Source organism: Martes martes (genome assembly GCF_963455335.1).
Source record: "Martes martes genome assembly, chromosome: 16".
NCBI lineage: Eukaryota > Metazoa > Chordata > Mammalia > Carnivora > Mustelidae > Martes > Martes martes.
The window spans coordinates 39,462,057-39,486,535 of record NC_137904.1 but is presented as its reverse complement, the minus strand read 5'-3'; the positions used below and the strand labels follow the sequence as shown (position 1 = coordinate 39,486,535).

At 56.1% G+C, this 24,479-nt stretch overlaps 1 protein-coding gene across 1 annotated transcript in view; it reads left to right on the top strand.

The window, feature by feature from the left end:
• Positions 1–5,442: 5,442 nt before the first annotated feature.
• ABCC3 (ATP binding cassette subfamily C member 3) overlaps positions 5,443–24,479 on the top strand; it is a gene marked incomplete at its 5' end in the record, with an annotated part of 46,466 nt that continues 27,429 nt past the window's right edge. The window contains 9 exons of the mRNA XM_080826639.1: positions 5,443–5,541; positions 7,082–7,150; positions 19,424–19,600; positions 19,977–20,102; positions 20,315–20,452; positions 21,303–21,428; positions 21,637–21,698; positions 22,415–22,546; positions 23,162–23,353. Coding sequence (XP_080682765.1) covers positions 5,443–5,541; positions 7,082–7,150; positions 19,424–19,600; positions 19,977–20,102; positions 20,315–20,452; positions 21,303–21,428; positions 21,637–21,698; positions 22,415–22,546; positions 23,162–23,353 — 1,121 coding nt within the window. The remainder of the gene's footprint in view (positions 5,542–7,081; positions 7,151–19,423; positions 19,601–19,976; positions 20,103–20,314; positions 20,453–21,302; positions 21,429–21,636; positions 21,699–22,414; positions 22,547–23,161; positions 23,354–24,479) is intronic.

Sequence of the window (24,479 nt, the reverse complement as noted above, 5' to 3'; positions counted from 1 at the left end):
TATATATATACATACATACATACCTATCTATATCTATATCTATAATAAAGTAATTTTCCAAAATAAAAAGTTAATCCCAGTCCGAAGTAAAAGCACAAGGGACAGAGTTAGGCATTTCCAGGGGGGCCCTGGAGAAAGGCCCGCGGAGTTGAGGAGGGGGCAGCGTGCAGGGAGGGGGTGGGAGCTGCCTCTGTGTGCCTCAGTGTGTGCTTATGCGTGTCTTTCTGTCTGTCTGGGGGAGAGACAACCTGACCCTCTCCCGGAACGGCTGCCACTTTGCAGCCTCACTACCACCACCACCACCCTGCCTTGGGCGGGGGGGGGGGGGGGGGGGGGAGGGAGCCCCCCCCCCCCCGCCCCTGCGCTGGCCAGAAGGCTAGGCAAGCAGGGGCTACTGCTTCTGCCGAAGCTTTCTCGCTTCCTCCACGCTAGGCAGCCTAGTGAATGTGAGTAATTCCAGATTAACTCTTATTTCTGCTGACAGCTATCAACCGCACACTGAAAGCTGGAAATTGGCATAATGAAGCTGTTTTGGTTAATGGGGCCGACGGAGACTGGGGGAGGCGGCCTCAGCTGCCGCCGACGGGATCTGCGGGTTGGTGGGGGAGGGGCCAGCGCTTCTGAGTTTTCCATCCCCGGCCCTCGGCCCCCGTGACCTGCGACGGCTGGGCTTTGGCCTCCCGCCTTGAGGATCCTGCTGACCCGCACTGTGGACACTGCTCCGTCAAGCTGGCCACGGGATTAAGTTGCACAAACAGAACGGGCTGCTCCCTTCCGAGACCTGAGGGGACCGTGAGTCCAAAGGCGACCTCCCGGTGGAGTCGGTCTGGCCGGGAGGCCAGGCTGCGGACTGCGGAGCTGGCCCCCTGGGGAGTGATGAATGAGCCCCATCAAGGTGTTTACATGGTCTGCTGCTGCCAGCCCAGTGGGAGCCTGGGGAGGAGGGAGGGGGTGAAAGCGGAAGGGGGAAGGCGGGAGGGGGGAAGGAGGAGGAGGGGGAGAGGAGGAGGGGCTGTTAGTATGGCCCAGAACCTCCTTTCTGGTGTTACCTTGGCAATGCGCTCTTTTCTGAAACCCTGGTGCCCAGGGGCAGTGCCCCAGGCACCAACCACAGGTTCAGCCAGCCTCTCCCCTGCCAGACACCCCAAACATCCACCCCAACCCCACTCCCTGAACATCCCTACCCCCTTTTCCCAGCACCTTCAAACCGGAGGACTCTTGAAACCTCAAAGGCGGCTCCAGTGGGCTGGTGACCAGCCCCCCAATCCCCCAGCCCTTCTCTGAACTTGGGATGAGCCTGGGATGGGGTGTGGGGGCGGGGGGGGAGTGCGGTGCCAGGCTGCAGGGCAGATGGACCTAGAGGCTTGGCCCCATACTGTTTTCTAAGCTGGTGAAAGTTTTTCTAATAGCTCTTCTGGACAAAAATATACTTCTCGGGGCACCTGGGTGGCTCAGTGGGTTAAGCCCCTGCCTTCAGCTCAGGTCATGATCTCAGGGTTCTGGGATCAAGTCCCGCATCAGGTTCTCTGCTCAGCGGAGAGCTGGCTTTATCTGCTTGGGGTGTGTAATACCATGGAACTCTTTTTCCTCTGGCTTCTTTGGGTAGAGAGAGGGGGGTGCTTGTAGGAGCCGCTTTGTCTTTAAAAAAAAGCAAAACTGTACAAAATTCCTAGAGTTTTGTCCACCTGGGTCTGCAGATTAAGCTTTTGTATTTTTGTAGAATTCGTAGCTGTCTATTCCCTAATGAGGGTATGAGAGTTGGGGAGGGGGCTCTGGGGTCTTTTTTGTTCTAATTGGAGGATTTCTTCTAGTTGGAAGATTCTAGGTCAAGATGAAGGCAGAGAGCAGGACTATAACTTCCTCTCCTCTAACCCAGGCTCCCCTCCTACACCTACCCCCCAAGAAACCCCCAGAGTCAAAGTAGATATTTTAGGGGACAGAGTCGTGGCCTCTCCCCCAACAACGTAAAATCTTTATCAATGATGGAAACTGTTGTGTCTCATTAAAAGTGGAATAGGGGCACCCGGGTGGCTCAGTTGGTTAAGCGTCCCACTCTTGGTTTCCGCTCAGGTCCTGGGATCAAGCACCAGGTCGGCTCTGTGCTCAGCAGGGAATCTGCTTGAGAGTCTCTGTCCCTCTGCCCCTCCTCTCCACTCCCATAAAGTCTCTCTCTCTCCCACCACTGAATCTTAAAAAACTAAAAAATACAAAAAAATAAAAATAATTAAAATCTTAAAAAATAAAAAATAAAGTGGAAATCTTAACACTGCTGATTCTTATTAACAGTAGCCCGAAGGAGGCTGGGATGGGGAGGGGCTGGTGGCTGCAAAGCAGGTCTTGGTTTAAGGCCTGGGGTGGGGTTGGGGGGGGCAGAGTTGGAAGTGGCCAGGAGCTTCATGGGGGTGGGGGGTCTTGGGAGGTAAGAACATCTACCCTAGCACTTCTGCTCTCTGCTCGCAGCCTTCTCCTTGGGGGTTCAGAAGAAATTGTGTCAACAGCGGCCAGCCCCCACCTCCGGCTTGTCTGCTTCTGCTTCCTCCATCCCAAGACTCCTGGAAAAGGTCTGCCTGGGGGTGGGGGGTGGGGACTAGGAAGAGAACAGAGCTGAGCTGGTGCTAAAAACGAAAATGAGGGGGCGCCTGGGTGGCTCAATGGGTTAAGCCTCTGCCTTCGGATCAGGTCATGGTCTCAGGGTCCTGGGGTCAAGCCCCACATCAGGATCTCTGCTCAGCAGGGAGCCTGCTTTCTCTCTCTCTCTCTCTCTGCCTGCCTCTCTGCCGACTTGTGATCTCTGTCAAATAAATAAATAAAATCTTTAAAATAAATAGATAAAAATAAACACGAGGCTGAGGCTCCCCTGCAATGTCTCACTTACTCCTCACAACACCCCAAAGAGGAGGAGGATACTGCGGCTTGGATTTTTTCCCCCAGGTTCAGAGAGGTTTAGCAACCTGCCCAAGATCACACAGGCAGGAAATGGCAGAGTTGGGATTTCATCCTAGGTCTAGCCAACCTCTAGCCCACTGGCTTCAGACAACCCAGCCTCTTATCGTGGAGGGAATGGGGCATGGGGCAAGGAATCCTGGTCACGAAACAGCTGGCTATGTGTTCATAGAAATGGGCTCCCCGATCGGCATACTCAGAAGCTTAAAGGAACCTACAGCCCTTCACCTTGTGTGAAGAGAGACGTTTAACCACAAAAGAAGGCGTTCCTCAGCTCCAGGTGCCTGTTCAAGAGCTGGCCAAGCCCATCTCTGCAAATCACCCAGTTTCCCAGGTATCGCCTTTCTCTGGCCTAATGCTGCCCTTGAACCACAGAGCACCGCCCCCCCCTTGTCTTCCTGTACTCTCCCCATGCCCCACCCAGGCCTCTCCCACTTTCCAAACAGCTTTTCCCTCCATTGTCACCCCTAGTCCCCACCCAGGCACAACCTGGTGCCACACGGCCTCCTCTCCTCCCCTTTCCTGGGCCCGCTGAGCCTGCGGACCTGGAGGCTGGGCGCTGTAGTGCAGTGAGAACTTCAGACACCAGGTGGCAGCACAGAGCAGCTTCACCTGCCCGCCCCACCCCCACCCTCCACATGCCCCTTCTGCAGAGGGATCTAGCCAGGGAGAGGACACCACACTGATGGACACCTTCCACAGATGGATACTCTGCATAGCCTTCCAAAAGAGGAAACACGCTCACAGGCCCAGTGAAGGACTCATCTGCACCCAGGGAATCCCAGCCATGGGAGTGCTGCGTCCAGGGTGCCCGGGTGATCCCTGCCTAAGGCCAGGGGACCCAGGACTAATCAGGACAGTGGCTGCCAGGAGCCAGTTTAGTTGTGGGCTGGCTCCCTACTCTGAGGACACAGCAAGGCAGGTCAAGGAGGTAGCAGCTCCAGCAAATAGCCGGGAGGGAAATCTGCTAAGAACTTCAGAACTCTGCCTGAGCCCCAGCCCAGGTGTGGGAGATGCTGACTGTGGCCCACGGAGCTAATTAAATCTTCTTGCTTTGAAAACTCCTGCATTGGGCACAGCAGCCAAATCAGATCAAGTGTGGGGTGCGGAGGCCAGGAGGGGGCCCTGTGTGGCCCGCACCAGGCTGGAATCTGGACAAAACGGCTTCCACCCCACTGCTTGGGAAGAGAGAAGGGCGAGGCTGGAGCTGTGGAGCTGGATCTGCTTTGGGGGTGCTCCAGGCATTCCAGGAGCCACAAGGGGCTCCAGAGGCTCAGGCAGAGAGTGAAGGGAAAACCAGAATAGCCTTTGCTATTCCACACCCCTCCCGGCCCTCGTCTCCACCTGACTCTCCCCATTTGCAGCATTTCCTGTCCCTGGGTCTCCCTGTCCCCGCCTTACTCTGCTTTCTTCTTCTCCCTGCTGTCATTCCCACTCGGAGCGGTACCTTGCAATTATCTTTCCATCTCCCTGCCAGGAAATCTCCGCTGGGTTCCCCTGGGATGCTCACCGGTGGGGGAGGTGCAGCACACGCTCGGTCCACCCCTCCTGGAACTGTAGTCAGTTGGAGGGAAGGATGGGGTTGGGGGCCACAAAGCTTGCGGCAGAGGCGGGGGGAGCGGTGTGTAGCCCCTGTCAGCTGCAGCCCGGCAGCTCTCGGGAGCCTCCGGCTGGAAACATCTTGGTTCTGGAAAGGTGAAAGTGGAGTGGACCGTGCCCACTGCTGGGACTGTAGGTGAGACCACAGTAGCCTCACTACTTATAACCTCTTCTAAAGACAAGAGATATTTGTTTAGTCAGTCAGCAAACATTTCCTGAGGCTCGACTTTGCCAGGCACTGTCCCGGGTGCTTAGGACACAGCAATAAACAGGTGTGCTTGGTCCCTATTCTGAAGGTGTACACACACGGTCTCCTGGGGGAGGTGAGCAAGGCAACCAGTGAGTACAACGTGGGGGAGGGAGATAGTGCAGGGGAAGGGTCCCTAGCCCAGGATAGGGGCAAGGGAGTTTCATGGAAGATTTTGGGGGTGCAGTGGGGCTTGAGCAAAATCTTCAAGGACGAGTAGAGTTTGCCAGGTGCAGAAAGGGAGGTGAGGTATAGGGAGGGGACTGTGCTGAGCAACCTCAAAGGTGGGCGGGGGTGGGGGGGGCACGAATGCAACAGCTCAGGACACTGGAAATGCATCCCGCCCAAAGCAGCCACATGGAAACAGCCCAGCACTCGGAAGACACCCACCTCTGCCAGGACAAGATGTCTCAGGGCCTCCATTTTCTTGCTCTGCTGGAGCCAGAACAATCATGTCCTAGGAGCTTGATGGTTTTTATTCAAGGGCTGTAGGAAACGGATCACATTCCAAGAGGGGCCAGAAACGGCAAAACCCCAGTGATTACCTCAAGAGAGATGGGAGAGGTGGAGGATTGCTAAATCCCCTCCCATGATCCCAGAGGCTCCCACCCAATGCCATGAGCCTGGAAAGGGCTCTCCAATGGCAGGATGGGATGGTGCCAAATGGCCAGTGCTTCATTCCCAAGGGTCCTGGACCTGAGCTAGAGGAAGGGCTGGAGGAGGAGCCCCAGTTGCTCACCACAGAAGCCGGGGTCAGCAGGGCTTGAAAAGCCCTTAGATGGCATTTTGTCTGAGTTGTTCAAGAAACCTCATCCCAGAGACCTCAAAGGCTTTGTTGAGGTCACAGGGTATACAAAAGTTACTGCCCGAGGCGGGGAGGGCGTTGGGGGCAACTCAGTCAATCCCTGCCCTTGGGGACCTCTCAGACTGGCAAGGAAGACAGACTCTTCACAACTAAATATAACTCAAGGCACTCTGTGACAAGATGTGAGAGTTCTGGAAAGTCTTGGGCTCAGAGATGGGGGCAGGGGTGGAGGGTGACTGGGTCAGTAGAGGGGAGGGGGAAGACAAAAGGCAGAGAGGGCTTGTCCCATGGAGGGGATGTGGATGGCCCCCCCCATTCCTCTGCCTGGGAAGGGGGAGACTTGTCCACACTGCTCCGTCCAGCGCAGCTCAGATCTCTGTTCCGATAACTCGTGACATAGACTTCCTTCTGGTCACTTCCTGCCAGAGGGACAGGCGGTGGCTGGCTGGCTGCGTCTATGTTATCTTTCTGGCCCACCCACGCCTGCTGCTAAGCAGCCAAGGAAGAAAACACCTCTTGAGAATAAGTACCAGGGAAGGAATCACTGGGGTGAACCTGGCAGACCCAGAAGACAGAGCCAAGACCACAGGGTTGGGGAGGTGGAGGGCAGGAGAGAGATGGGGCAGGGTGGAGGGTGGGGGGAGTAGGGTCAGGGCCAGGGTGAGGATTCCTTCTCAGCCCCAAGAAGGGGCGGTGAATTGGCTTCTGTGATCCTGTTAGGGGAGTGAGAGACCAACACGCTTGGTGCTGGTTACTCCTCAGAGTAGTGAGCCTAGGACCTAGGATTATTCCTGTTGTTCAGAAGCAGAAGTAGAGGCACAAAGCGGCACGGTGGCCACAGGCAGAAGATCCGGGAGCCACATAATCCTCGGGAAGTCTGCAATTTAAGGCACCCCGCACACACCAGCTCCTTATGTGCTGGTTTCTGCCAGTTCCCAGGTAACTGGAGGGCAGAGAGGTAGACTTCCTGATCTGCTGGGCACGTAAGCATTCCCATTTCAGAGATGAGAAGACTGAGGTCCAGAGATGACCTTGACCTCATCGGGGATACATTCACGGAGGACGTCTTGCTAAGTCATTTTCAACGTCTCTATGACTTATCGGCCCGGCAGAGTTATGCCCCTTGGACACAGACCCTGCTCCAACCCCATCAGCCTCAGTATCTGGAGGGGCATCTCTCTGGCGCAGCCTACTGGCCACTCGAAGGAGTTGTCACTGTATCAATGGCTCGCCACCCCCCTGACCCAGAGTCCCTCCCGGCGAGCCGAGCCGAGCCGCAGTCTGGGGAGGCTCTGTCGCAATTCGCCAAGACTTGAGATTCCACCCAAAGAGCCATAGGCAGCGCCTGGCGCGGCGGGCGGGGCAGAGGGGGGGAGGGGGCGGAGCGCGAGGTGGGGGTTGTTGGAAGTGGGGGCGGAGCGCAGCGTTGGGGGGAATTGGGGGCGGAGGCGGCTCCCGGAGCTGTGGCTCCCGCCTGGGCGGGCAAGCTGCCACACTCGCCTTCCTGGCCGCCGCGCCTCGGCCCCATGGACGCCCTGTGCGGCTCCAAGTTCTGGGTAAGGAGGTGTCCCCGGACTGAGGGCGCGGGCCGGCGAGCCCCCTGCGAGGGCCCTGGGGAGGGGGCAACGCCACGCGACGCCGGGAGGAGGTCTGGCCATAGTCGCCCTGAGCCGGGGTCCTGGGGACCTCCGGGACCTGTTCTGCCCTCCCCGACACAGAAAGTGCCTGGGAAAGCGGGACAAGAATCAGAAGATGCCCCCACATGGACTAGGGCTGGGTTGTCCACCTTTACACCTGTCCCCTCCCTCTCCCCCGCAGCCAGAGTGCCTGCCAGTTCAACCAGTTCAACCAGGCCGGTAGTTTGGGAAGCTGGCTCTGCTCTTCTGGAAAGCAATCCTGCCACCTTCTTTTCTCTGGTGTTAAGAGCTGCTAGGAAGCAGGGAGTCCCCCTCCAGCCCTCCTTTTTTTTTTTTTTTTTTTTTTTTAGGATGTGATTTATTTGAGAGAGAAAGTAAAAGAGTCGGGGGCAGAGGGAGAAGCAGACTTCCCGCTGAGCTGGGAGCCCCATGCAGGACTGGATCCCAGGACCCTGGGACCATGACCTGAGCCTGAAAGCTGGCGCCTAACCAGCTGAGCCACCTGGGTCTCCAATACTCTCCTTTTATAGATGGGGAAAGGGAGGCCCAGAGAGAGGAAGGGACTTGCTCAAAGTCACCCAATTAGAAGAAAACAGAGCTCAGAAAACAGATGGTCTCAGATTCAAGGGGCTTGTCCATGGTCAAGCAAGGGACGCCCAGCCTAGGCTGACCTCAAATCCAGGGCCTCTGATTTTTTTTTTTTTTTTTTTTAAGATTTTGTTTATCAGAGAGAAAACACGAGAGAGTGGGGCGGGTGGGGGAGGGGCAGAGAGAGGGGAAGAAGCAGGCTCCCAGTTGAGCAGGGAGCCCAATGTGGGGCTCTATCCCAGGACACCAGGGATCACAACCTGAGCTGAAGGCAGACGCTTAACCAACTGTGCCACCCAGGTGCCCTGCGGGCCTCTGATTTTCCAGTCTCTAAATCTTTTTCCCATTTCAGGTATCTGTACCTATATGCCCCATGGTTGTGTGCCCAGTGGGTATGATCCATGGGTGTGCTCTGTGTGGGTGCACATGCCCGTGTGTGTACACAGTGTGTGTAGGCCCTAGGAACCCCGTTCTCGGGCTGTTTGAAACTGGGGATGTGTAAAATGGAGTCCCTCTAAAATAGTATTTTTGAGGATCTCTTTCTCCCTTTGGGTCACTAGTCAAAGATGGTACCACCACCTCGCCCACCCGCACAGACACCCCCATCCGTCATCCAGCTTGGACTCATCACTGATTGCCAAGTCCAGAGGTTGTGCCTGTGGCTCGGGAGTCTACTTTGTTTCATAACTCACTGGAGCATGGCTGGCATGGCCACAGCAAGGTCAGGATGTCTCATTTAGCCAGGCAGAGCACATGCAAATCAAAGGGCCAACAGGCCCAAGCCTCAAGTGCAAAGCCACCCTGTGCCTGGGTGGACAGTACATCCCCAGAGCCTAGGACTGCCCAGAGGCAGGCTTTGAGAAAGTGGGGGTGAGGAACTCCTGACTCCCTTCGTGTTGCACGCTTAGAGGTCCTTTGGCTCTACCTTTCCGTGATATCGCAGAACCTAAGAGATTCCCCAGAATTTGGGGCTTGAAGCAGCCAGCTCAGCCCCTTACTGCAGAGCTTGGGAAGCTGAGAGCCAGGGAGGGAATGGACTTGTCAAGGTCACACAACAGGAAGTGGCCGAGCGCTGGACTGGGAAGCGGGACCCCTGAGATATGGTTCCAACGTGGCCACTGTCTGACTGTACATCCTTGGGCTTCTAGGCCCCTTGTCCTGAGATTCCTCACGGCTCATGAGCTGTATGTACTTCTTCTGAGGACCTCGAGGTCCATGGGAGTCAGTTTATCTATTTTAGGTCCAAGGGATGAACCCCTTGTGGTGGTCTCTGCTTGGATACCTCAGAGGACAAGGAAATCACTCCTCTTCCTCCTCCCCATCTAAACAGCTTCCATCTTCCACATGACCTTCTGGCTCCTGAAAGTCGTGCCAGGCTGCACCCAACCCAATGTGCTTGGAGTCAGGAGGTGGGGTAGGGAGAAGGCAGGAAGGCCCCCAGCCCCTCCGCTGGAAGTTTGCGGTGCTGAGACGAGGGAGGGCCTGAGGCCCGGAGTTCTAGATGCCACCATTCATGGTGGGCTGGTTTGCATCTCATTTGGATTGTATATTACTTGGGTAGACTTGTCTCTGAATCTTTTATCTCAGGAGGCCTGGGGGTGACCCACCCTGTGGGGAGCCGGGCAGTCCCTGAGGTGGAGGTGGAGGGACCCGGCATGGTTCAGGCCTGAGGGGCCGTTTGTTTGCTGAGCTTACCCGCACAGCCTCAGTTACTCCACCTGTGAAATGGGGGACTACCCCATCTCTAAGCGCCTCCCAAGAATGCTGTGGAGGTGACAGAAGTAGGGAAGGTGAGACAATTTGGTGAACGACCGAACTTTCTGTGGGTGACTGACAGGTCCTGATATTCCTGGAAATGAGGGAAGCAAAGGGAAAGGAGGTTCGAAGTGGGAGTTCGGTCTGGAAAGGCCTAGACAAGAGGGGCTGACAGGGCTGAGGAGTGAGGGGTCCTGTTCCAGCTCTTTGCTAGGGATCTTCTGGCAAAATCCATCAGCCTCAGCCCCAGCTAAGTCAGAGGACAGGAGGCCCCCCGCGGGTCCGTGAGCCCCTGGACTTGTGCTCACACACACACCGAATTCACTGGGTGAACGATCTCTCTCTTTCACTCTCTCGCGTCTGCCACGTTGGGGTAGAGCATCAGATCTCTGAGCATGCCTTGGGAGTTTTTGTGGAAATAAATTCCAAATGAATGAACTACAACCAAAGGGCCCAGAGCTAATGAGGCCAAAGCAAAGACGCCTCTAGAATAAAGAGGGGTTAGTGTCCCTTTCTTTGCTAGCCCATTGAGAATTACCTTCTGTGATGAGCAATGGATACAGAGGGGCACTTAAGTGATAAAAAGACTACAAGTGCCTTGGGAGATCTTGACCTGTGTGCAGAATTAGCCTTGATCTGATGTCCCCGGAAGCTCTGGGGAGGCGGACGTGGGCTCGGGAATCTGAAGGTCCTGACCATAAGAACAGCCCAAAGGTGGCACTGATGGTCTGAAAAGTAGTGAGCTCCCCAACACTGAGGGTATGCAAGCACATGGTGAGTGACCACTTTGGTAGGGATGCTGGAGAGAGGATTCAAGCCAAGGAAGGAGTTGGGGTTCCACCCTGAATTTCTGTGACCAACTAGGACGAGGGACGATGTGGCTGGTGAGGATTCACGGGTTCCTTCTCTGAGATTTCCTGACGTCTCTTTCTCTGGCTGTCTCTCCGCTTCAGACGTGGAGTTTGCATAGCATCAGCTCTTGGCAAAGACCTGTGAGTCTGCCACTGGTCAGGCACCAGCACCTTTACTGCTCCCTTGGCTGTCTGCCCACCCGAGGAAGAGGCAAAGCCCTCATCCTACGGAGGCTCAGCTCCCTGTGTCTCCTGCCAGCTACTGGTCCAGCTACTGGTCCAGCTACTTCCATTCTCCCACTCACTAGTTCTGTGACTTTTGGCAAGTCGTTCACCCTCTCTGGGCTCCATCTGAGCTCCATGCAGGGGCCCCTCCAGGTCCAGTTTCCCAATGCAGATTCTGGGAGGCTGATCCTTAGGCTCAGGGCCGTGGCCAGGATTAGAGCCCTCCAAACATCAGGGTATTAGAATCTCCAGCTTCTTCTTGGGTCTTTGCCTAGCAGAGTAGGTGATTAACAGAGCACTGGAGAAATGGACTCTGATTTCAATGTACTTTGACTCTCAAATGAAGGTAGTGACTTGAAAAGCTGGGAGGCAGGCAGGTGGGTGGGAGGTAGGCACCGCCCTGCCCCCGGCCTACTGAGCACCAGCATTTCCCCTTAGGAACCCAGTCCTTGGAGCGCCTGGGTGGCTTAGTGGGTTAAAGCCTCTACCTTTGGCTCAGGTCATGGTCCCAGGGTCCTGGGATCGAGCCCTGCATTGGGCTTTTCGCTCAGCAGGGAACCTGCTTCCTCCTCTCTCTCTGCCTGACTCTCTGCCTACTTGTGATCTCTGTCTGTCAAATAAATAAATAAAATCTTAAAAAAAAAATAAAAAAGAACCCAGTCCTCCCTGCCAGGTGAGGGCCTCTAGACTCCCCTCCCTCCATCCCAGCTGGAGGGCAGCAAAGCTGGGGCTGGACCATTTCGAGCCCCTGAGCTCCTGGCTCCTATGGGAGGCTCTGTGGTCCGTTGTGACCCTAGGTTGGATTCTTCCCAGCCCTACTATTCCCCGACAGCCCCTGGACCTGGGTCTTGAGGGCCAGAGATTTAGGGAAAGAACTGAGTCAGAGGTAACATTTGGGAGGGAACTTTGCCCCGCTGTCTGCTGGCTGCCAGTCTGAGAAATGGCCTTAGGGCCCAGGGCTGGCCTCCCCAGGGAGAGAGGGGCTGCCAGCCAACCCACACAGGAGACAGCATCAGAGTGCCTGGGTCTTATCTCCCTGCTGGGGCTGTCCCGGGACAGCAGATGGAGCAGGATCCCTGAGTGGGGCTGGGGTTACCCTTAGGTGTGCCCCTGCTGGAGGGCTGGGCCTCTCCCTGCCCTGCCTGGAGCTGTTCACGTTCCCGGGGCCAGGATGTAGTACTGGGGGTGCTAAGAAGGGCCCAACCCTTGGGTTGGATCTCTCTCCTTCTCACTGGGCGTTCAGGCTTCCAGCCCACTGGCTCCCAGAACCGCAGCCCCTCCCCCTCTGCTTGGGGAGAAGAACCGCAACAAGGGGGTGACTTGGGGGGTGGGCTGCACTAGCAGAAAGGAGATTTTTAACGTTCTGGCAGATCTGGACGCCTGTGGGATGTCATGTCGGAGCCCTAGAGGGTGTAGATGAACCGCCATAGAGCTGGGACAGGGACTCTAGAGCTGGGCTGCCCGAGTCCAGGGACTGGGGCCAGCCCGTGGGAACCGGCGCGGTCACTCCCCCGCTGGCCGTGGGCCTCAGCTGTGAACATAATCACCGGGCACAGGGGCTCTCAAATAACCAAAGTCGCCGGTGACAGCCACGGCCCCCACTTCAGCAGCAGCAGAGCCTGGGCCCCCCCCACCCCGCCCCGCGGCGGGCTTCACCCCCACCCCGAGGCCCTTGCAAATTCTCCTTTGCAGCCGCAGTAGGACAGTGATTGAGAACTGGGATCAGAACAGGCCCTTGCCCCTTCCGCACCTCCATTTCCACGGAGATAAATGAACTTGTCAGTTGATCCCTTCTCCCCCACTTCTCCCTCCTGCACAGGATTAAGGAAGTAATTACTCTTCCCACCACGGAGACTGTCAGCAAGCCTGCACCCCCCCAGGTGGGGGTGTGGGGGATGGGGCGGGGGGGTGGTGTGCTGGAAAGTCCCTGACAACGCTGTGACCCAGCTGGGGCCGTCCTCCCTCCCACCTGTCCCCTGCTTGGGTCTCTAGGGATTTCAGCCACTGTGCCCATGGAGAGGCCTTCCCCTGTGCGGTCCATTCCGGGTGTCAGACCTTATCAGCCCCATCCAGCTGTTGCATCGCATTATAAAGGAAGCTGTTGTCTCCGTGGAAACTGTGTGGTGACAGCAAGGGAGGGGCAGTGGGGCTGTGCTCCCAGCCCAGCCCAGCCCAGCCAGTGCTCATCTTCCCAAAGGGAATGGCGGAGTGGTAGTGGTTTGAGAGGGGGTCATCCATCCCCCCTAGTAGGACTGCAAGGAGCATCATGGAGTCCAGGAATGGCCTCCCCTGACCCTGTCCTTTGCTCTTGACTTTGTTTGGGTGCCAAGAGCTGTGGCCTTGGTGCCAAGGAGAGAGAGGACGGTGCTCCTGGGCACTCAGCAGCAGCATCTGACTTCAGAGGACGCCCTTCATTCCTTTGTCCGCTCACTCATTCTTGTGTTCACCAAAGGCTTGTGAGCACCTTCTGTGTGCCAAGCACTGTTCCAGGCTGTGGGGACACCCTGGTCCTTGTGGAGTCCGTGTTCCAGGGGGAGCAGACAGAGAAGCGATAGACACGATAGATCACTCCCTTCTAGAGTATGCTGGACGGGGATCAGGGCTACAGGGGAAGTGGGATGGGCTAAGAGGGATGGGGTGTGGGGACAGTGTGGGGATGGGGGTAAGTTCCAGCCCTCCTTGGGAAGGTCAGGGTGGACCTCCATGAGAAGGAGAGCATGAGGCATTGGACCACCAACTTGAGGGCAGAGTGACAGAAGACAGTGGGGGACAGGAAGTCAGAGACATGGGAGGCAGACAAGAGGGTCCTGAGGGCCACGTAGGACTCTGGCTTTCACTCTGAGGGAAATGGAGAGCCTTCGGCAGGGTTGCACTGTGAGAGTGATTTGGTAGCGTGATCTGACTTGGATTTCTGGAAAATTCTGCCAGGACAGGTGGCGGGGGTAGGAGCAGGATGACCAGAGAGGGGCTAAGACAATAATTGAGACGAGAGAGAGTGGTGTGGAGACAAGCGGTTGGATTCTGGGCCTATCAGGGGGAGCCAAATGAAGCTGCCGTTTTGTAACTAGAAGCAATTGAATAGAGCATTTCCGTCTAGTTCAGCCTAGTGATTGAAGGCGGACTGGACAGGATTTGCTCAACGGTTGGGTGTGGGGTGTGAGGGGAAGAGAAGAATCAAGGAGGACCCCAAGGATTTTGACCTGGGAGAGGGAAGCAGTGGCCATCCATCGGGGTGGGCAGGCTGCCGAGGAGGGGACGGGCAGGAGTTCAATTCTGGACCCTTCGGCGTCCGGGCATGGGCTCTGGGGTGAATGGTCTAGGGACCCGGGCATGAAAGATGCCTGCTGACCCTGGAGAGGGCTCTGCCAAGGTGGGGAAAAGGAGCAGGAGCTCAGGCTGGATCTCCTGGTGGATCAGAGCAGCCCTCTGGGGCTTCACGCCCCCGAGATCTCTCGATCATTATCATCGCCACGGTGCTGCTTGTCTGTGAAACCCAAACAGGGTCCCAACAGCCTCTTTCTCCAGCACCTGTGAGGGAAAGGGCAATCTGCTGTTCCTTCTCCCCCCTCCGTGGGGAGCCAGCTGAGACGCTGTTGTCACTCCCAGCACTCACGCTGAGGCTGAGCTCTGGAGAGATGAGGGAGCCTGTCCCTGCTTCCATGGCTTCCATGGCTCAGCAGCTCATACCTGGTCCTCTGCATCCGGGTTGGCGGCCTCTCCCCTCCTGCCTCGGGAAGCCAGGTCACCCACTTGCACATTCCTTTTTTTTTTTTTTTTTAAGATTTTATTTATTTATTTGACAGACAGAGATCACAAGTAGGCAGAGAGGCAGGCATAGAGAAGTTAGGAGACAGCCCGACTTGGGGCTCGATCCCAGGACCCTGAGATCATGACCTGAGCCGAAGGCAGAGGCTTAACCCACTGAGCCACCCAGGTGCCCCGCCACTTGCACATTCCTATGGCGATTCCCTGTCGTGGCTTTGAACTTGGGCTCCATCCTGGCTACATACACACCCCCTGGTCAGTCGCCACCCAGCCTGGATCCTGGCTGCTCCTGGATACCCAGCCCTGTCCTGGTGCCGGGGGGGCCAGGGCCAGCAAGGAGAAGAATAGAAGTTGGGATGTGTTCACAGTGCAGATGGCTGAGGTCGGGGGAAACCCAGGCTGGGAGTCATGAGACCTGGGTGTCTGTCCCAGCTCTCAACTGCCAGGTCCTTGGACCTGTCGCCAGAGCAGGTGAAGCCTGCTTTCTCTTTTGTGAGCTAGCCCCGATATTGTTCCTCCTCTCTGCTTCTGGAAGTTGTTCTGAAACAACAATCAGATAATGGCTGTGTAAGGGCTGTAATAAAAAGCTGCTGGGACATAAGGGGCCTTTGTCACTCTCAGGTAATACTCACTCACCTGGGTGCTAAGCCCATGCAGAAGACAGCAAGGGGACACCTTGTCAGAGGCAGGCATGCCCCCGAAAGCCTTCCTGTAGGAGGGGAAGCTCAGGCTGGACCCAGCCAGGTGGGAACCGTGCTCCAGGCCGGGAGACCTGTCGGCCTGAGCGAGGGGCAGGCTGTCTGGATGGTGACTGATTGGAGGGGTTTAAAGGACTTGCTAAGTTTAAAACAGTGGGTGGGGCTGCCCGTGGGCAACAGAATGGATAAATCCATCGTATGAATGGACCACCAGGCAGAGATGAGGAGGGAGAGTCCCAACTCACGCTCCACCCCAAGGCTGACACTCACAGTGAAGCTAGACGTGAAAGATCCATACTGTATCATTTCCTTTATAGGACGACCCCAAATGGGCAAAAGCAGTCCATGTTGTTAGAAGCCAGGACAGCATTCCCCTGGCGACAGCCGCGGCCGGGAGGGAGGCCAAGGAGGGGGCTGCTCGGTGCCAGCAATATCTTGTTTCCTGATTTGGGTGCTGGTTACCCAGGTGTGCTCCGTGTATGAAACTCCATCGAAGTACATACTTAAAATGCGTGCGCTTTTCTGTAATTTTGTAATGAGTGTTCTGTAAGTTGAATAAGTATTTTTTTTAAGATTTTATTTATTTGTCAGAGAGAGAGAGACCTACAGGCAGAGGGAGAAGCAGGGTCCCTGCTGAGCAGGGAGCCCGATGCAGGACCCGATCCCAGGACTCTGGGATCATGACCTGAGCCAAAGGCAGATGCCTAACCGACTGAGCCACCCAGGCGTCCCTGAATAAGTGTTTTAAAGATGTATTTATTTGAGAGCGAGCGAGCATGTGCACGCACAAGCAGGGGAGGAGGCAGAGGGAGAGAAGCGGGGAGAGAAGCAGACTCTCTGTTGAGCACAGAGCCTGAACGCAGGGCTGGATCTCGAAACCCTGAGATTATGACCTGAGCCAAAATCAAGAGTCGGACCCGTAAACAACCGAGCCACTGAGGCACCCCAAGAAGTGTTTTAAAAAGAGAAAAGGGATGGATTAGATGTGTCTGACTCCCCATCCCCTGGGGTGCCTGACCAGGCCTAACAGGGTGCCCGGCCCTGGACCAGCACACCTGCTGCTCAGCAAGAGTTCGTGGGTCCTTAGCTCACGTGGCTTGAGGGACTATGGAATACAGGGCTCTAGAGTACAAGATGTATGTGGGATGAACTTGTCCGCTGGGGCTTGAATGTCATACCCCCAGGCAGTGTGTCCCTGGACCTCATGTTCTCCAAAAGCAGGAACCAGTCCGCATAGGCACGCCTAGCCCTGCGTCTGACTCATAGTACACTCTCGACAAAGCCCCAACGAGCGGAAAACTGATGGTCCAGAAACATGTGTCCCTCCCTACGGGCTGACCTCAGAAGAAGGGGGTTCCCGATGGAAGACACAGTGTTCTAAGCCCGGCCCCCCACCCCGTCCCTGTAGTTATTGGGATTTTGACAGGTGGGAGAGAGTTGGGGTTGAACCAAGGTGTGGGCATGGGCCCCTTGGAGCAGACTGAGAGTCAAGTGAGCTGGCAGCAGGAGAAAGGGGGGGTCAGGAAGAAAAGCCCGTGGGGTGCTCAGACTTGGCTCCGTGAGCAGCAGGAAGCAGTGCAGGTTCATGGGCATGAAGCAAGGGGCACAAAGCGGCCTTTCAGGAAAAGTCCTCTCTCGGCTATAAGCAGGGGCATCAGAGCTCAGAGGGCTGACCCAGGTGGAACCCAAGAGTAGAAGGGGAGCTGAGAAAGGGAAGGCAGCGTGTGCAGAACACCCTATGAATGTTTTCTTAAGGTGGGAGAACTGAAGCCCCTAGATGAGTCAAGGCCAGCTGGGAGCCTCGAGGGCCATAGTAGCAGGGTCAGACTTTGTCTTCTGGGCTTTAGGGCACCGCTGAAAGTTAAGGGGAAAATATAAGAATATCCTTTTTTTCATTCATTTATTCAACAAATATTTCATTTAACTTATTTAACCATAATTTGTTCTGAGCACCTGCTACGTGCTTGGCATTGTTCTAAGTACTAAGACACATCCATAAATGAAGGAAAGATTACATGCTAGCAGGAAGCGATGAGAGAAAACCTAATAGGCCGGTGACTCATGTCACATGTTAGAGGTGACGGGTGCTGTAGAGAAAAGAAAGAGCAGAGAAGGTAAGGAGAGTCACTGGCCTGTGGAAGGGACTGGGTGGGATGGCTGATGGGGAGGAGAGGGGAAAGGGGGAAGAGAGGGGAAAGGGGGAGGAACAGCCCTGGGGCACTCCCACGCCAAGAGCGGGATCAGCCAGGAAAGAGGGAAAGACTCCTTGTGTGGGCAGGGATCTGGGCTCCTAGGACACAGAAGGGAAGGGATTAGAACTCCATGGAAAGTGCTCAGGAAGAAGTGAGGGCCCGGGCTAGCGTGCTGGCTGGCTCGGAGGGACCAAGGGGGAGATGGTATCATCCCAAGGTTACTCTCAAAGAAACCGAGGTCCAGAGAGGCAAGGTAAAGCATGTTGCCCAGCTTGAAAGACATAGAGCTTGTTGTAGCAAACATTGACAGAGTCAAAGAAAGTGTCAGCTCTTGGGGTGCCTGGGTGGCTCAGTGGGTTAAAGCCTCTGCCTTCAGCTCAGGTCATGATCCCGAGGTCCTGGGATCGAGCCCCGCATCGGGCTCTCTGCTCAGCATGGAGCCTGCTTCCCTTCCTCTCTCTCTTCCTGCCTCTCTGCCTACTTGTGATCTCTGTCTGTCAAATAAATAAATAAAATCTTAAAAAAAAAAACTGCTAAATTTAAAAAAAAGTGTCAGCTCTGAATATTTGTTTAACAAAAACCTGTGGTATTTCTACACTGAAAGGATGACACTCCAGCGGAAAGCACAAGACAGATGCAGCCTCATTATCAAACAATTAGTAAATCTAACAAAAATGGTAAGAATAAATTGCTTTAAACTATGGAAGTAGATGCCAGGACAAAGTTAGCAAGTTGGACGTATTTGCTGCTGGAAAATGAACTTGGGGTGGGGAGTGATGAGGCAGGGTACCGTTTTCTTTTTGATGGTTTGACTTGTTATGTGAAGATATAGTGTGGACAAAAATAAACATGGCGATTATTTAAATTGGCAGTGAGGAAGTAGGAAGTTTTATACCCTCCCGTGTTAACTGTTGTCCGGTGTAGATGAGATTGTGGGTGGGTTTTTTTATTACTTGTATTTTCTGAGCTTTCTGGAAAGTACAGCTAATGCTTTGCGAGAGGGGAATAAAAGATCAGTTTGTTTGTGGCCTTGGAAGAAACAATCTCACTAAAATGCGTGTTGTTGTTGTTTTTAAATCATTGTTCTTTTTTTTTTTTAAAGATGTTATTTATTTATTTGACAGAGAGAGAAATCACAAGTAGGCAGAGAGGCAGCAGAGAGAGAGGGGGAAGCAGGCTCCCTGCTGAGCAGAGAGCCTGAATCAGGGCTCGATTCCAGAACCCTGGGATCATGACCTGAGCCCAAGGCAGAGGCTTAACCCACTGAGCCACCCAGGCACCCCTAAAATGCGTGTTTGATGCATTCCCCCATCTCTTTCTGAAATGTTTGGTAGGTGGAGTTATATTCAGAGATGGGAGGGGGTCTTATGGGGACTTAGGGGCTCCCCAGGACAGGAGACTTTCTGTGCTCAAACCAGGACAGTGCCAAAGGTTGGGTGGTTGGTTGGTTACCTGGGGCTTTGTGATTTACAAAGCTCTCCCTTTAATCTTTGCTCCTTTGAGCTCACACCTAGCCAGTGAGGTAGGTGGGGTGATGGATGACCTTCCTGAATTTAAAGGAGAAGCAAATAAAGCTCAGAGAAGCTCCCTATCCCTTTGTGGGAAAGGTTTAGGGAAGTGGGCTCTTCGACCATATTCACCAATTGATTACATGGATAAAATAAAACAACGATTTAAAAGAAAAAAAAAGAGTGGAAATCTAGAATGACAGAAAGCAGAGCAGTGGTCGCCTGGGAGGGACGGACTGCAGAGGGCTACAAGGTACCTCGTGGGATGATGGAAATATTCTGTATCTGACCTGGGGCAGCGACTTTGCAGCGTGTACAACGGCAAAGCCCTCGGATTGTGCCCTTTGCACGGGTGCAGTTTATTGTACTTAAATTATACCTCAATCAGAAAGGGAGGAAAATGGGGTCACGGGGTCATCCGGGGCCTCGCGGGCAAGTGTGCACGCCGCCAGCTCCTGCTCGTTTGCACGCTGACCATCCATCACCGTCCCCCGCCTTCAACCCCCAGAGCTCAGGGAGCGCCTCCCAGACCCCATCCCCTTCCTTGAGGGAGGGACCCCATTCTGCAGCTGCAGCTGCTGCAGCGCTGACCTGTTCTCTCTGTCCCCAGGATTCCAATCTGTCCGTGCACACTGACAGCCCGGACCTCACTCCCTGCTTCCAGAACTCTCTGCTGGCCTGGGTGCCCTGCTTCTACCTGTGGGCCGTCCTGCCCGGCTACCTGCTCTATCGGGAACACCACTGCGGAGGCTACATCGTCCTCTCCCGCCTCTCCAGGCTCAAGACGGTCAGGGGCCCAGGGATCTCCGGGGGGTGGGGCTGGCACCTGGAAAGTTCTCCATTTCAAGGTTCTCCTCTCCACCCTGCCAAACAACCATCGGTGGCTGGACAGGGTTTCCTAGAGACACCTGCCCAGCCAGCTGCTCAGGGCCATGGCAGCCTGCCAGCTGGGTCTGCAGTCAAACGAGATAGTCTCTGCAGAAGTTCAGGAAAGTTCTCTGGCAACGTTCTCCCCACACTTGGGAAGCTTCTGGCCGGTGCCCAGCCTAGCTTTGGGGCTGGACCCAGGGCAGGTCTGGCCGTTTCAGAATAAAAGGCCCTTCTCTGGGGGGAACCGTCCCTCCTTTTAAAGATGGAGTCCCCAATGTGTGCCCTGTTTGTAGGTCTCGGGCGTCCTGCTGTGGTGTGTCTCCTGGGCTGACCTCTTCTACTCCTTCCATGGCTTGGTTCACGGCGGGGCCCCTGCCCCAATCTTCTTTGTCACCCCCTTGGTGGTGGGGATCACTATGGTCAGTGTGGGGCCCAGGAAGGGGATGCAGGGGGGTCTCCAGTGGGTTGTGGGGCTGTGCTGGGGAAACAGTGGGCCGTCAGGAGAGGGCTAGACACTGTAGCAGTGGGAAGAGGATGGGGTGACCACAAAAACATCTGGCCATGGGGGTGGGGAGGACGGAGGCAGGTCCAGATGTGCTCTGGCCCAGCCTTTCTCGCCCTCCCTACACAGCTGCTGGCCACCCTGCTAATCCAGTATGACCGGCTGCGGGGGGTACAGTCCTCAGGGGTCCTCATCATCTTCTGGTTTCTGTGTGTGGTCTGTGCCATCGTCCCCTTCCGCTCCAGGATCTTGTTGGCCATGGCAGAGGTAAGGGGAAGGAGGGGAACCTGCCAGGGACAACCCTGTCTGGGGGATGGCCTCAGGGCTCAAGATCACTGCTGGATCCTGGGATGCCCCTCCCCCTGCTCCCAGGACCTCCCCTTCTGTTCACGCCTTTCCATGTTGTCCCCTACTTGCTGCATCTCTGCCAGGAAGCAGGCTGGGGGCCTGAGGGTGAGGCCCATGTAGCACAGGGGAATGGGGCCGGACACAGCCCTTGTGGGATGTTCATGGGCATGCAAGGGGCCGTTCTCAGCCATGACCACCACCACCAAGTGCGGTGTGGGATGCGGTGTTGGCCAGTGTCTGGGTAAGGAGCCCATGGGGGCAGACACGCATGAGTCGTTTCGTCCTACCTGGAAGTCCCGTTATCCTGCTCTCGCCTTTCTTCCCTTCCGCCTCCGTCGTCTGGGCTTCATCTTGACCTTCACTGCGGTGATGGGGTGGGCTTTCTCCATGTCAAGGGGAGGCAATCAAATGTGGCAGTCAAAGGGCAGGCTCGGGCGGCTCCGCTTACTGTCTGTGTGACCCTGGGCAAGTTGCTCAGCCTTTTGGAGGCTCATTTCCTCGACTGCAAACAGGATATCGTAAGATTTCGTACCTCGTAGGGAGGGTTGGACAAGGTGATGGAGGTGAGGTGCTTGGCAAGCCCTCACTGAACAGTGGTCCCCCTAAGACCTTTCCCCATCTCTCAGAACTCTCTGGGTGGGAGACCCAGGGGCCGCCTGGGAGCTGCCTCCTACCCCCAGGCACCTGATGCCCTAGAGAACCCCTCAGGGAAGGACTGGAGACCCAGAGCTCCCCGTGCCTCTGATGTCCCTCTGCACTCTCCCCTTAGGGCAAGATCTCGGACCCCTTCCGCTTCACCACTTTCTACATCTACTTCGCCCTGGTGCTCTTTGCTCTCATCCTGTCCTGCTTCAGGGAGAAGCCGCCATTTTTCTCCCCAAGAAATGTCAATCCTGTGAGTTTTCCATGGAGGCTGGTGGTAGTGGGGGTTCCATGGCCCATGTCTCAGCCCAGCCCATTACCAGCAGCCCCCGTGCCTTCTAGTTCTTTCCATCTCCATGTCATCTGCACCCCTGAGGCTGGGGGCAGGAAGGAACAAGGGTTCCTGCTCCCTCTGCTCTGGTTTGAGAGGATTCTTCCCATCCTACCCTCTCATCTTCTAGAATCCCTGCCCGGAACTCAGTGCTGGCTTCCTCTCCCGCCTGTGTTTCTGGTGGTTCACAAAGTGAGTTGGCTGTTCTTCCAGCCTGGGCCAGAGGGAGGAGGAGACAGGCGGTGGGGAGGAAGGGAAGTGGGCCAGAAGTTGAGGCTCTTCCCTCTACCCCAAACCCTGACCCCAAAGGGCCCTGTGGGCAGGTGTGGGTGGGGAAACCTGTCTGTTTGGCCTGGGGGCTGAGTGTGGAGGCCAGGCTGGCCCAGCTCTGATCCCAGGCCATAGGCCAGCCCTGCATCTGTCACATCACAGGAACAGCCCCAGGGGCCTGGGGAGGACCTGTAATTAGTTCCCAGCTCTTGGGTCCAGGATAAGCTTGCAGCCTGTCATTTCCTTGGCCGCCCCTCCGAGCGGCTTGAGCAGGATAATTGTGTCTGTGACCTGGGTGACAGCTCATTAGCCACACCGCACTGAGGAGACACCTGGGTCTGGGACTCCATCCACCTGGCCTTGTCCTCTCCCGGGGCCCCAGTCAGTGTGAAGTTCATTACCAGGCTCCCAGGGTCAACGGAGCATCTGGGGAGGAGTGGGGGAAGGGGCCGAGGTCAGAACTTGACATGGGAGGCAGTGATCTCCAGCCTGCTCCCTGGGGGAATAAAGGACACACCGCCCTTGGCCATAGCACCTTAGGGATACCCTCCTCTGGAGGCCCAGAGGCTCTGGAGACCCTGGTCCCCAGCTTGAAGCTGCTCAGCTCTGCCTCTGTGTGGGGTTGCTGCCCACCCCAGGATGGCCATCCTTGGCTACCGGCGCCCGCTGGAGGAGCAGGACCTCTGGTCCCTGAAGGAGGAGGACTGTTCGCAGAAGGTGGTGCAAGGGCTGCTGGAGGTCTGGAAGAAGCTTCAGAAGACCGCTGCGCGGTGAGGCCCTCCCTGGGGTCCCCACGTCCCCCCACCCCACCCCACTACATATGCCCCAAGTCTCCTGCAGGGGACTGAGGTGATCCCATGGGTGGGGGGAGAAGAGCAGGTGCAGGGGGATCCTGAGCTGGGACACTCAGCCCGGAGTGGTGCCAGCTCTCCCCAGCTCTACGGACTCCAGAGGGCCCAAATGTGGGCCCAAATGTGTAGATGAGCCCAATCTCCCACAGCCCTGCAGGGGACGCTCTGTTGTCTCCAGGTTACAGATGGGGAGGGCAGGAATGAAGATAGGACAGCGCCCCCCCCCCCCCCCGCCGCCCCTAGTGGCTGGTGGCCTAGCTATCCTCACACACAGGTGTCCGGGCTTACCCTGCCCGGCCTGAAAGCTGGTTTCCAGGGACTTCCCCTGGAAGGGGAAGGGGCCAGGGAAAGAAGGTTGAAGCCAGCCTCTCCTCTCAATCCTGCCTCCTCCTATTTGGAGGCAGGGGCTGGAGGAGAGGCCCCTCTGGCTGAAGGGAGCTCCCACTGGCAGCTTTGCTCGCCAGCCCCAGCTGTGCTTGGCTCCTGGGGCACATGTGCCCGTTTCTACCCACGGCTCCTTCCTCCTGGAACCAGACACAAGACTGCGGCGTCATCCTGGAAGAGAGTGTCCGGTGAGGACGAGATGCTGCTGGGGGGCCGGCGCAGGCCCCAGCAGCCCTCCTTCCTCTGGGCCCTGCTGGTCACCTTCCGTTCCAGCCTCCTCATCAGCATATGCCTCAAGGTGGCCCAGGACCTGCTCTCCTTCGTCAATCCACAGCTGCTCAGGTCTGACCACATGCGCTCTGGTAGCCGCCCTCCCCTGGGTAGTGGGGGCTGGCTGGCTGTCCCTGAGGACTGAGCCCAGAGGGACAACACGAAGTGAAGTGAGTCCTAGAGCAGGACCGAAGGGCCTATCCCCACTCCCTGGGTGACCTTTGGCAAGTGCAGTTTCCCCATTCACATTAAAAAAAAAAAAAAAAAGCCTGTCTTTAAATCCCCCCAACAATCCTACAGACAGGTGGGCCTCTTCCCATTTTGCAAGAGAGGAAGCAGGAAAACTCAAAGCAAAACAAACACATGAGGAAGCAGAAAATCAGGGAGGCGAACCGGCCCCAGGGCACACAGCTGGTCAGGATGGATTGGAGTCTGGGGCTCTGAACTCCAGCTGCGGTGCTGTTTCCCGTTGATAGGCTCTGTCGTCTGTCGATTGGGTGGCTTGGACTGGGAGGAGCTCTCAAATGAGGGGGTAAGGAGAGCCGCCTAGCAGCTGAGCCCCCAACACCTTGTCCCTCCATTCGTGCATGTCTGCATTCTCACTCAAAAAATATTTATTGAGCCCCCAGTGTAGCTGAACGGTGCCAGCCACGAGGGTTACAGAGATAAATAAGACAGGATCTCAAAGTCTTGCAGGAGAAACCAACGTGTAAATCCGTTAGAGTGGAGTGCAGGCCGAGGTGTAGTCAGGTGTCTGGAAATTCCCAGGAGGGGTGGGGAAGCCAGCCTGGGGAGGAGCAGGAGTAGAGGCGTCCCTGCTAGCCACGGAGGTCGTCAAGCTTGGAAGGACAGGCACGTGTTAGTTGACTAGGTGAGGAAGGAGGGGAGAGGGCAAGCCCATATGCCAAATCACCGAGGTCTCCACCAGCATGACTCAAGAACTCCAGATATTTCTGAATTCTGGAGGAAAGTGTGACCAGAGGCAGGGGGGAGAGAGGGAGAGCCAAGGACATCCTTGGAAGAGTTGATGCCCAGGAGGGGCGTCTGGTGTGCGTTTCAGAGGGATCTCCCTGCCAGTCGTTGAGGGGGGGGGGGTTGGGGGGGTGGCTGGATGGATAGAAGGGGGCTGATCAGGTCAGAGGAGGACTGGTCGGTTCAGGCCTGGAATGAGCTAGGACTCAGGTGCGGCTGGGGAGTG